The sequence below is a fragment of the Pangasianodon hypophthalmus genome, chromosome 11 (assembly GCF_027358585.1).
Source record: "Pangasianodon hypophthalmus isolate fPanHyp1 chromosome 11, fPanHyp1.pri, whole genome shotgun sequence".
NCBI classification, from domain to species: domain Eukaryota; kingdom Metazoa; phylum Chordata; class Actinopteri; order Siluriformes; family Pangasiidae; genus Pangasianodon; species Pangasianodon hypophthalmus.
The window spans coordinates 20,728,634-20,741,677 of NC_069720.1; the positions used below are offsets into that span (position 1 = coordinate 20,728,634).

At 39.1% G+C, this 13,044-nt stretch overlaps 1 protein-coding gene across 1 annotated transcript in view; it reads right to left on the bottom strand.

Annotated features, from left to right (window-relative positions):
* wdr18 (WD repeat domain 18) overlaps positions 1–12,573 on the bottom strand; it is a 69,521-nt gene extending 56,948 nt beyond the window's left edge. Inside the window, exons 1-3 of the mRNA XM_026922371.3 lie at positions 12,326–12,573; positions 4,321–4,431; positions 2,743–2,876 (exon numbers count right to left, since the gene is read on the bottom strand). Of these exons, the coding sequence (XP_026778172.1) occupies positions 2,743–2,876; positions 4,321–4,431; positions 12,326–12,535 (455 nt within the window). The 5' untranslated portion in view covers positions 12,536–12,573. The remainder of the gene's footprint in view (positions 1–2,742; positions 2,877–4,320; positions 4,432–12,325) is intronic.
* Positions 12,574–13,044: the final 471 nt, after the last annotated feature.

The window sequence follows — 13,044 nt, forward strand, 5'->3', positions numbered from 1 at the left end:
ACACCAGTGTAAAACCAAACTCTTCTCACTTTTGGTTCTACAATGGTGGACTGAACTGGGAGCCAAGAGAGCAAAATTGGCTGTGCTCTTTGGGTGGGAGGGATGGAGTACTCTATCTCTCCTGTTAATCAGAGTGACACTAGCCAATCTCAGGTGTCTGTGAGCAGAAGTATGTGGAAGAGGGCAGATAGTGCTTTCCTCCGAGTGTGTTATACGGCACTGTGACTAGCCAATCTCAGGCATCTGTGAGCAGAAGTATGTGGAAGAGGGCAGATAGAGCTTTCCTCCGAGTGTGTTATACGGCACTGTGACTAGCCAATCTCAGGCATCTGTGAGTAGAAGTATGTGGAAGAGGGCAGATAGAGCTTTCCTCCGAGTGTGTTATATGGCACTGTGACTAGCCAATCTCAGGCATCTGTGAGCAGAAGTATGTGGAAGAGGGCAGATAGAGCTTTCCTCCGAGTGTGTTATACGGCACTGTGACTAGCCAATCTCAGGCGTCTGTGAGCAGAAGTATGTGGAAGAGGGCAGATAGAGCTTTCCTCCGAGTGTGTTATACGGCACTGTGACTAGCCAATCTCAGGCGTCTGTGAGCAGAAGTATGTGGAAGAGGGCAGATAGTGCTTTCCTCCGAGTGTGTTATACGGCACTGTGACTAGCCAATCTCAGGCATCTGTGAGCAGAAGTATGTGGAAGAGGGCAGATAGAGCTTTCCTCCGAGTGTGTTATACGGCACTGTGACTAGCCAATCTCAGGCGTCTGTGAGCAGAAGTATGTGGAAGAGGGCAGATAGAGCTTTCCTCCGAGTGTGTTATACGGCACTGTGACTAGCCAATCTCAGGTGTCTGTGAGCAGAAGTATGTGGAAGAGGGCAGATAGTGCTTTCCTCCGAGTGTGTTATACGGCACTGTGACACAGCACGAGCAGCAGTAGGAAAAGATGCTTTTGACTTTCTTCACATGTCTCGGAGGAAGCACGCGTTAGCCCTCACCCGACTGGTAGCCGTCGTATAATAGGAGAGAGCTGGCTGGTAGGTGGGAATTGACAAATTATCAGATTAGGGGGGAAATAGAGGGAAAGAAATTACAGATAAATTTTTTTCTCCTTTTCAGTGTTAAATATTTATAAAAAGATAAATATTTAACACTGAAAAGGAGAAAAAATTAATCTGTAATTTCAAATTATACATATTTTTGCAGACATTAAATAAAGTATCATTGAACAGGTTTTTTTCCCTACTGTACTCTGGCGGTTTGTTCACAAACCTAAATATCGTGATACATATAGTGTACCTTAGTAAAGGCTTCGAGAATCGTAATGTGATATGTTTATCATATCGTCCATCACTACTCCTCAACTTGGCTGAATCTGCAGATTTAATCTTCATGAACCATCTCGAGACAAAGCTCATCGAGGAGCACTTGAATATTAATGCTAAAACAACTTCAGTTCTCCCTGACCATATATGTTTATGTGTATATATCTGTTCAGGTCTGTTTATATCCAGATGCATTTCTTCTTGCCATGTGTTTACCTTGTAACACAACCCAATGTACATTACAGTTACTTATACTACACTTTTATTGAATTATGTATGTATTATTAGGTATCATGACTACATCATTCGCAGCTCGATTGACTGTTTAGTGTCCAGAGTGTCCTGCCCTACTGTGTCTAGTTGCTGCTCCTACTGTCTTTCTACAACTATCTGCATTTGCATCTAGCCAGTTGGGGAATGCTCATTTCTTCATTTCTAAAGCACTGGTATCACCATCAGCTCCTCAAACAACCCGACCGGCTTGTATAATGCCTTGTTTATAAGTTGCTTTGGATCAAAGCGTTGGCCAGATAAATAACTGCAGATGTAAATCTCACCCAGCTCTTTCCTACATTTATTTTCACCAACAGACCAGGAATTCTAATATTTGGGGAATAAAGATTCTGCACTATTTATTTTTTTTCTGAAACAGAGTCTGGTTTTAATTTCTCTCAGTGCTCATGGACACGCTGTAAAAGACATACATTGCCATCTATGGGCATGATGAGAGAGTTGCACACACTAAGCTGAGTCAGAATCAAGATGAACTCCTGGAATGTTCAATCCAAAATATGAGCAAATACTTGAACTGTGTTCAAAGTGTTTAGTGGAAAAAGCTACTGCTGTCATTACAGTGCACCCAACAGCAAAGAAGGCTTCCTATAACTTTTCCTATAACTTCAAATGCGAGAGAACGTATAATATAAAAGCGCATTATATATAGAATAGAGAATACAACATAGTATTATCATATTGCATATCACACAAACATAATTTCACGTAACCCTGCTCGTATTCGGAAGACTGGCGACGCATACTGACTTTTTTTTCCTCCACACTTTTCAGTGACATTTTACTAAAAATTATTTTAAAAACCACTAATAAAATAATCTCTTACTGCAAATTAATACACATTGGACACAAACAGGCTATTCGTCTAAACCTAGAGAATGAAACAAACTGCTAAAATAAGAATACATAATTTCAAAAATTGAAAACAACATGCAACATTAACTGAGATATTAACTTGATAATACCACAAAAAGCCATTTTTAAAACGTTAATTCCACATTAAGAGTACACGCAAAAAAAAAGGAGGTAAACTAAAAAGCTGAGTGAACTCCTTGAGAGGAAACAGGGTTTGCCCTCCACCACAAGTGAGATGTGGCATATAGAAAAAGGAAAATGAATAAATCATCAAGTACCTGGCAAGGTTCCATACAAGTGCCAGATTGTCCTTTCCCCCTGACACAAAATGGCTGCTGTCATCAGTGAAACGCAGGCAGCTCAAGTCCTGGTAGTGGCGATTCAAAATAACCAGCAGGTTTCCTGTTGAAACCTACCAGAAACAAAGAGATCATAATTAATTTACATCTGAAAGGTGTTCAAATATGTCCAGAGATATGAAAATATAGTATTTGTTAGACAATAAGCGACAATGGCGTACCAATCTGTCCAGAGGTACAACAATATATATAGTATTTGCTGGACAACAAGCGACACTGGAGTACCAAAAGTATGCGGCTTTATCAAATAAAGTCTCATTAATAGACCAGACATTTTTTTTATTATGCAGCAGGTCCGTTTACTGATGGCGTATAAACATTTCACCTACATATCCACGTTTGGAACATTTACTTTTATAATTTGGCTTTTCGATTCATCATCGGATTGGTATAAACATGCGTTACCACTGTATACAATCAAACAAAGGTTATTAGCTCAACAAAACATGCTTAGTTTACACAAAGCCTCTTTCCTTGTATGAGGTGCTGGATAAAAACACTTGAATGAGATTTTAATTCTGCTGACTGCAGATCCCTAACAAGCTAGGATCTTCAGAGAAACGATTTCACTGTATTGTAATGTATATGTGACAAATAAAGGCTGCTTCTTCTTCTTCTTCTTCTTCTAGTCCTCCACACTTTTGCCTCACAAAGAGTGAAACAGAGTGAAAGAGAAGACACTAGAGAGTACACAGGCTGTGTTATACAGAACAGCCAAAAACTTTCTACACTGGTTAAAAAAAAAAAAAAAAAAAAAAAAAAAAAAAAAAAAAAAAAAAAAACAAGAAGGGAATATGTGGTCGTTTAGATTTGTGAGAACATATTATGTATTGTTTACATAAAATCATTAAGTTTGTCATTAAAACATGATTATTTGCTTACACTAAATGTAATTTAAACAAGTTTCTTATTACTTGTTTCAATTATGTAGAATGAATGTGATCAGTTCATGTAGTATTAACGTGATCTAATTACATTATGAAATCTCGGGAGGAAATTAGGGTGGATGCATAGAAATTACTTCAGTATGAAAATTAACCTAAATAAAACAAGCATGGGATAATAGCGCAGCGGGAAATGCAACTGTCTGACAATGCCAACGGCCTGGGCTCTAACAAACTGTGTTCATGTAACTCAATTGAGTCATGTGGAACTGATGCATGCATTTCGAGGATATTCACATTTTAGTCAATTCAGTGAGCGTACTAGAACGTACTTTTCAGTGTACTAGGCTTGTGCGATAGTGATTTTTCCCTGGTTGCAATTACAATTTTAAAAAAACACAATTAAAGATTTAATCATCAATTTAATCAATATCAGGTGACACAGATATGCAAACACCAACAGACCAGCTGGAGTTGCCCTTTAAAGTAAGAATTTTTCTTTCAAGCCCAGTCAGTTGCATCTTTTTACAGAATGATAATAAAGGTAATTATTTCCTAAAACTACTACTTATTAGGGGAAAAAAAACACACAGATTGTATTATGGTTGCTCACCTCCCATAGATATATCGCTTCAGCAATGCCCGCCAGCACATAGAGACCATCTGGGGAGGCTGTTAGGCAGGTTACAATCCCAGGACACACAATTTTCTGCTGCAGTTGGTCCTGAGAGTAAGAAGTAGAAGAGAGCACAGAAGTAAGGACAGAGAACGGGGTAAAAGATTCAGGATTCAAGACATAGACATTTGGCTACAAGACATAATGAGCTATAAAGTGACACTTTATGTACAGTAAAGAAACAGACAAAGCCATTTTCATGCCTGAATTAAGCAGACCTTAATCATATAGAACTCTGTATTTTAAACATGTAGTCAACAGAAAAACACTGTTCATAAGGAGTCAGGGTTAAAGGCTTGTCTGCGTGTACATTTTCGAACCAGATGCAAATGAACAAAGGCAGAGTAGTGCAACTAATAAATTATGGTAAATTGGTTAAATTAGTTCAATATCCTGCTTTTTATTAGTTATTATATATATACACTATCATATGACCCAGGCTATACCTGTGGAGAACTTGTATTCCCTTCTCGCTGAGGTATCATGTGAGCTGAATCAAGGCCAATTGTCACAAAATCACCCAAAATATGTCTCTGGCTACAATTCATCTTCTACCAGACACTACATCACAGCAATCTTCCTTAGTATTGTAGTGATTTTCTATCAAAGTTTCTTTCTCTTCTTTCTCAAATGTCCTTTTTTCCTGACAGAATTACTACGCAACATGCATGATTCAAGTACTTTTTTATTCATTTACGCACAGTAAAGCTCGCTTGCTACTAATGTTTATTTCAAGTTTATATTTCACATTTAAAAGTACTGAATCACAAATGACTTCCTAATCAGAAAATAGTGTCTATAGGGTAACACAGCAACAGTGAAAATTGTAACATGTTCTCTATATGTAGCGGAGAGCAATGTGATTGGTTAATGACCATCTAAACACCCACCGTTCTTTCACGTACCACTTTCAACAAAAATCCATCACACACATTCACCCAATTAATGGCAATTAAACGAGGACAGATTATATTTAGGTCAGCCAGGTTTAAAAACTGGAGGCTCTGGAGGAATTTTTCTGGAGGCTCAGATGTGATGAGAAGCCAGTGCATTACAAGGAAAGGATGGATGACTCCCTAAGAGGTGGCTGAAGGGAAGGAGGACTCTCAGAGTGGCTTCTCAGGAAGACAATTTCATTAAAATACTCATTATTTTTTTTTTAGAAAGCCAAGACTCTGCAGTTTTGTTTTCACATTTGTATTATAAAATCCAAGAAAGACATGAAGCGGAAAAGACGTCTCATTTTGATGACCTTCGCTGGCAATGCACCCTAAACCAGCACAATTAAGACTCAACAGAAGAAACAAAAGACTACATTTAGTGGAAAAGAGTAACAGATGAATGGAACGATCCAGGGTGTATCCTGCATGAGCAAATCTGCAGCAGGTGATAAAAATCGAATTAGCTTTCAAACCAGTATTGATATCTGAAGAAAAAAAAAAAAACATTAATACATTTGTGTGCTGCCAGTAGTGGTTTTGTTATGCAATAAACTTTATTTAGTCATTTTATTTAAAGTATCCAGTCTGATTTAATGAGGAAAGTATAACGATTCTCTTAAAAGACAAAACTGACAAGCAAAGGGCCTAGAGCAAAGAGCTCTCTCAGAATCCTTTATCGCAGTTTTATTTAATATAACTCTGCTTTAAATCATGGATCATACTGACTTCATTTAACTTCATATAGTATTGATATTGCTTCAAAAGAAAGATGTGTAGGCTTTTGATTTCAGGTGGAATGCATCAGCAATTCCAGTAACCATCGTCAATCGGCTCAGACCTACTCCAGTGGACCATTCCTAATTTATACAAAACCAACATACACACTCAACGAGGATACAGATAGTCCTGGGTTCAGATCTGTCACCAAGCCATGCTGAGCTGAAGACATGAACAGCAACCATATGATAAGAGAAGACGACTGAATGAGATCCAGCAGAAGGTCAGAAGGATCAAGCTATATGCTATAATGCTAGATATACTGTATCATGGTTCTCATGACACATGCTTTCATGGACGTCTCTCTTTATACTACATCTATGTACTACTTTCCATTTCCTATTATGAAAATGATGGAACACAGCCTGCAACAGATTTCTACAGTGCAAGACTTGTTGGCAATGCATTATTAGTACTTATTGTGTTATTAATAGTACACACTGAAAATGAGTGAAAGAAGGCAAACGGTAACAAGGCCAAGTGTGTTAGTTTCCAAACAATTCATCTCATTTTGAGTTTTTACAGTCTGAATCAGCCAAATGTTTCACAGGAGCCTCATGTGGATTCAAGTCAAGAGCTTCAGCTAAATGTTCACAAACATTAGAATGAGGACAAACATCAGAATGCGGGGGGAAAAAAAGTCACTGATCTCTGTGACTTTGCCCGTGCAATGGATGTTGGTGCCAGATGAGTCCAATCTGAGCCAGTCTGACCACGTCAGAGACTGATCTCCTGGGATTTTCATGCACAAGAGTCTTCCGAGTTTACATAGCATGGTGCAGAAAAACATCCAGTGAGCAGCAGTTCTGCGGGCGGAAACACCTTTTTGTTTGAGAGGTCAGAGGATGTCAGAATGGTTTGAGCTGACAAGAGGGCTACAGTAACTCAAAAACCCACTCTTTACAACTGTGTTGAGCAGAAATGCATCTCAGAAAGTATAACATGTCAAACATTGAGGCAGATAGGTTACGAAAGCTGATGACCATATCAGGTTCCACTCCTGTCAGCCAAAAAGAGGAATCTGAGGCTACACTGGGCACAAGCTCACCAAAACAGCAAAGTTGAAGATTGAAGATTGTAAAACATCGTCTGGTTTGATGAATCTTGATTTCTGCTGTGACATGGAGATGGTAATCAGATGGTATAAAGAGCACAAATCCATGGACCCAAACTGCCTTGTGTCAGCAGTTCAGGCTGATGGTGGTGGTGTAATGATGTGGGGAATGTTTTTTTGGCACACGCTGGCCCCTCAATACCAATCAAGCATTGTTTGAATGTCACAGCCTATATGAATACTGTTGCTGATCACATACATCCCTTTATGAGAACAATTTATCCATATTAGAATGGCTACTTTCAGCATGATAATGCATCATGTCACAAAACACAAGTCGTCTAAAAATGAACCATGTCCCATGAAAATGATATTTATGTAATGCAATCATGTCAAAATGGAACAGAATCTCAAAGTAATGTTTCTAACAACTTGTATAATCCATGCCACAAAGAATCAAGGCTGTTCTGAGAGCGAAAGAGGCCAAGAACCCGTTTAAGCATGGTGTTCCTAATAAAGTGACTGGGTAGTGTATAACACGTATATATGGCGCTGTGTGAACCACACTTGTGTTAAGTGCAAATGTATTGTCCAGATACTTTGGAAGCTTCTTGTTAATGAATGTTTACACTGGGATGTAAGTTGCTGTCATACAGACTCTAATGAAAGTGTTTTGAACACCAGTCTCATGCCTTTTCCATCAAACCTGATACAGCCATGAGGAAGCAGAAAGCAAGACTGGGAGAGGACTGAATTTCAAATCCCCTATGTTGAGATGTCAAAATCTCGACTTAGATTCGATGTCCGTTACCACAATGAAAACCTGATTTCTCTCAGTATGACAAACCAAGCAAGGAACACTTTCAGTAGAAAGGAAGTCCGAAGCCCTCTTAAAGTTCACACCACTTCTTTATCTTATAAACACAATCCAACTGTTCATACACTCAGGTCCATAAGTACTTGGACAGTGACAATTTTTGTACTTTTGCCTCTGTGCACCACCACAACGGATTTAAAATGAAGCAATTAAGATGTCATTGAAGTGTAGACTTTCAGCTATTTTTTATAGAGTACCTCCATTTTCACAGGCTCAAAAGTAATTGGACAATCATAAATATTAGGATTATTTTTGATTGTCCAATTACTTTTGAGCAAATCTTTTGCAGTCTATGACTGCCTGAAGTCTAGAACCCATGGACATCATCAAATGCTGAGTTTCCTCTGACTTGGCTAGATGTTATGAAGGGGTTTTTCTTCAACAAGGTAAGAATTCTACAGTCATCCACTTTAGTTGCCTTCCGTGGTCTTCCAGGCCTTTTGTGTTGCTGGGCTCGCCGGTGTATTCCTTCTTTTCAAGAATGTACCAAATTGTTGATTTGGCCACCCCTAAAGTTTCTGCTATGTCTCTGATAGGTCCGTTTTGTTTTTTCAGCCTGATGATGGTTTCCTTCACTTGCATCGACACCTCTTTGGACCGCATATTGAGAGTTCCCATGAACAGCTACCAAATGCAAATTCAACACTTGGAATCAACTCCAGACCTTTTATCTCATTAATTTGTCATGAGATAATGTGGAAAGAGGCCACACCTGTTTATCGGTTTCATGACAAAGCATTTCAAGGGAGGAAACTCAGCATTTGGTGATGTCCATGGGTTCCAGACCACAGACAGTCACTGACTGCAAAGGATTTGCATCCAAGAATTAAAAATAATCCTAATATTTATGTTAGTTTATCCAATTACTTCTGAGCCTGTGAAAATGGAGGGACTCTGAAAAAAGGCTGTAATTCCTAAACGGTTAATGCAATATTTCTGTTAAACCCACTGAAATAAAGCTGAAAGTATACACTTCAAAAACATCTTGATTTCAAATCCATTGGTGGTGTACAGAGGCAAAATTATGAAGATTTTGTCACTGTCCAAATACTTATGGACCTGACTGTATATTAGGAGAATTAGACAGTGGATATAAAAAGTCTACACACCCCTATTAAAATGGCAGTTTTTTTTTTTGAAAAAATACCAAGATAAATCATGTCTGAACCTTATCTACCTTTATTGTGAAATTGCATCCTATAAATTAAAGTGAAAAACAATAAGAATCATTTTAGGGGGAAAAAATTTTTAAATAGAAACTTTACAATACCCTGGCTGCATAAGTATGCACACCCCTAAACTAATACTTAGTTGAAAAGCCTTTAGATTTTATCATGGCATTCAATCTTTTTGGGTAAATCAGTTTGGCACATCTTGACCTAGCAATATTTTGCCAGTTTTACTTGCAAAAGCATTCTAACTCTGTCAGATTGGCTGGGCATCTCCTGTGCACAGCTCTCTTCACGTCCCCCACAGATTATTGACTGGAGTTAGATCTGGACTCTGGCTGGGCCATTCCAAAACCTTGATCTTGTTTTGGTGAAGCCATTCATTTGATTTGTGGGTGTGCTTCGGGTCATTGTCATGCTGAAAGGTGAAGCTCCTCATCATCTTAAGTGTTTTGGCAGAAGCATTAAGGTTTTGTGCCAAAGTTGACTGGTATTTGGAGCTACTCATGATTCCTTCCACTCTGATTAAAGCTCCAGTTCCAGCTGAAGAAAAGCAGCCCCAAAGTATGATGCTGCCACCTCCATGCTTCACTGTGCGGATGGTCTTCTTTTGGTGATGTGCTTTTTTTTTGTTGCACCAAACATATCTTTCGGTATCATGGCCAACAAGTTAAACATTGGTCTCAGCAGACCATAACACATTATTTCACACGAGTTTGGGAGATTTATTTATTTTATTTTTTTTGGCAAACTTTAGCCGGGCTTGGATGGTTAAAAAAGGCCTCCTTCTTGCCACCCTACCCCATGGCCCAGACATGTGAAGAATTCAGAATGGTAGTAAGCAACCATTACTTATCAGAAATTGCTAGAATTCTTTTAATGTGTGCTTACGCCTCTTGACAGCCTCCCTGACCAGTTTTCTCCTGGTCTTCTCATCAATTTTACAGAGACGTCCTGTTCTTAGTAATGTCTGTGTTGTGCCATATTTTCTCCACTTGTCGATTATTGTCTTTACAGTGTTCCATGGTATGTCTAATGCCTTGGAAATTTTTTGTAACACTCTCCTGATCGATATTTTTCGACAATGACATCCCGTACCCTCTTTGTAAGCTCATTAGAGCCCATGGCTTTTCCAGTTGGCTGTCACCAAGAAGTTGTCAGGAAAATCCTATAAGAACAGCTGTACTCTATTTGGGGTTAATCAGTCACTTTAACTGATGGCAGTTGTGAACTAATTAGTATCGAGCATGCGACTGATTGCTTCTGAACACTGACACATTCCCAATTATAAAAGGGTGTACACACTTATGCAAGCTGGATATTGCAAGGTTTTTTCCCCATAAAGCATTTCTGGTTGTTTGTCACTTGATTTTTATATAATGCAATTTCACATTTAAGGTGAAAAGGTTCTGACATGGTTTTTCTTAGTTTCTTTTATTTAAATCACAAAAACCTGCCATTTTAACAGTGGTGTGTAAACTTTTTATATCCACTGTATGGACAATTATTTATTTATTAGCACCATTAAAGCTTATTTCCTGAACTTTTCACTGAAAAGCAAACCAGTTACGCTGTGTTATATTGCAGATTCAGAATATTTTGTACTGTATTATACAACAGCATTGTTGAATTCTCAAATTTATATTGATAAATTTTTTATAACAGGAGCTTTGCATTAGTACCCGCTGTAATTCAGTAGTTCAGGGCTAAAAATAGTTCAGGGGTGTCCAAACTTTATTCAAAACGGGCCAGATTAGGCCACACCAAAATATCTGACGCCAAGGCACCAAAATATTACGTTAAAGCTCCAATATAATGAATTTCATTTTAGTGGGATAACTGCAGCAGGGTATCACCTGACAGCTGTAGTTGTGACATGCACAAGATGATATAAATCACAGTTTAAATGACAATGATCACTTTAATTAAGGACTCTTTCAAGAATTCCCAAAAGGTTTTCCATGCTTAGAGCCACATATTAGCTCTAGTAAAGTTCTGTGCCCCGTCTGCTCTGATAAAAAAAAAAAAGTTGCTTCTGCCAGGAGAGCTTCCAGCTACTTCAGTTTCTCTGCCCTCTCATCCTCTGAATAGTTTTTGAAATGCCCGTGATTTGTGTGATAATGTCTCAGAATATTAAGTTCCTTAATTGCCGCAACAGTCTCTTGGCACGCAAGGCACACGTATTTGCACACGCATTTGCTAAATTAATTTGCAGTCATAGTCAGAGAAATAAAGGCTCTTGCCGTTTAGTTAAGCCTGCTACCCCTGTCAGGTGAAAGGAAACATGGTAATGTGGTGGCTGGTGGGCCACTTATTATACAGTCTAAGAGAGAAGCCACGGGCCAATTAACATCTGTCCATGGCCACGTTTGGCCCTGGGGCCAGACTTTGGACACCCCTGTAGATAAACTGCCCCCAAGTGTGAACAAGAGTGTTCATGGGGCCCTGTGATGAACTGGTGGCAGTGGATCCGGAGCTTATCCAAGGAGCACTGGGCACAATATGCCCTTAATCAGTACCAACCAGATCATTACCGAATTACCATTATCATTACCATTATCGTTCCCAGTGTTGCTGGGATAGACTCCAGATCCACCGCCACCTGGACCAGGATAAGGCAGTTACTGAAGATGAATGAATAAATGAATGAGAAGGCTGACTGACCAGTCAATTTGGTCTATAGGTATAACTTAATAATAAGTTTGGCTTGGGGTGATCATGGTCATTGCAGTGACTTCATTTGAACTTAAACTGATGGACTGATGGGATGAGGTGGGTGTGTCTGGGCGGAGACAACACTACAGTGCAGTGCACAGGGAGTAAAGGGGCAGGACTGTATATTAGCAGTGTTTAATCTTTTAATTATAGATAAAAACTTGTTATTAATGACTAAAATCAAATGAATGTTATTTGTGTTGACATTTTTCATTACTAACTCACTTGTTACTGCACAGGAACACGCTTTACCATGTGTCCTATCACAGGTATAATCCCAAACAGCCCTGTTTTGGATATATAGTGCACTATATGAGGCCACGGACGCCATTATTTCATGCCCTATTAAGTGCAGTTATATATGGAGAATGGAGTTGTTTGGGATACGGCTGTAGCCAAGCGCTCTTACCTTTCTTTGTATCTCCCACACGTTGATGAAGTTCTTGCCGAGTTGAGCTCCGAGGATGTATTCTCCGTTGAGGATGGTTAAAGAGCGGGCTGATGAATTCCCCCCTCGGTAAGATAAGAGATTTGTTCCGGTATGAGGGTCGAAAATAGCGCAGTTCCACAGCTGCCCTGCCGAATCAGCAGTTACTACAACCTCCACGGGCGCCGACATCTTGGACGGACAAAGCGCGATTATTTTGGAACGAGGGGGTTCGTCTGTAAAACATCATTTCCGCTATGGGTTCGCGATGGATGATGGGAAATGTAGTTTTTTTTGGGGTTTTTTTGTTACCGTTAGAGCAGTGCAACACATTAAAAAGTACTGTTGGGGATAAGAAATTTCTGGACTTATGTTTGTAAACTATTTGTATCTGTTTAGTGCTCCAAATATCTGTCTCTATAGCTGTTTAGTGCTCCAAATATCTGTATCTATAGCTGTTTAGTGCTCCAAATGTCTGTATCTCTAGCTGTTTAGTGCTCCAAATATCTGTCTCTAGCTGTTTAGTGCTCCAAATATCTGTCTCTAGCTGTTTTTGCTCCAAATATCTGTCTCTAGCTGTTTAGTGCTCCAAATGTCTGTATCTCTAGCTGTTTAGTGCTCCAAATATCTGTATCCCTAGCTGTTTAGTGCTCCAAATATCTGTATCTCTAGCTGTTTAGTGCTCTAAATATCTGTCTTTA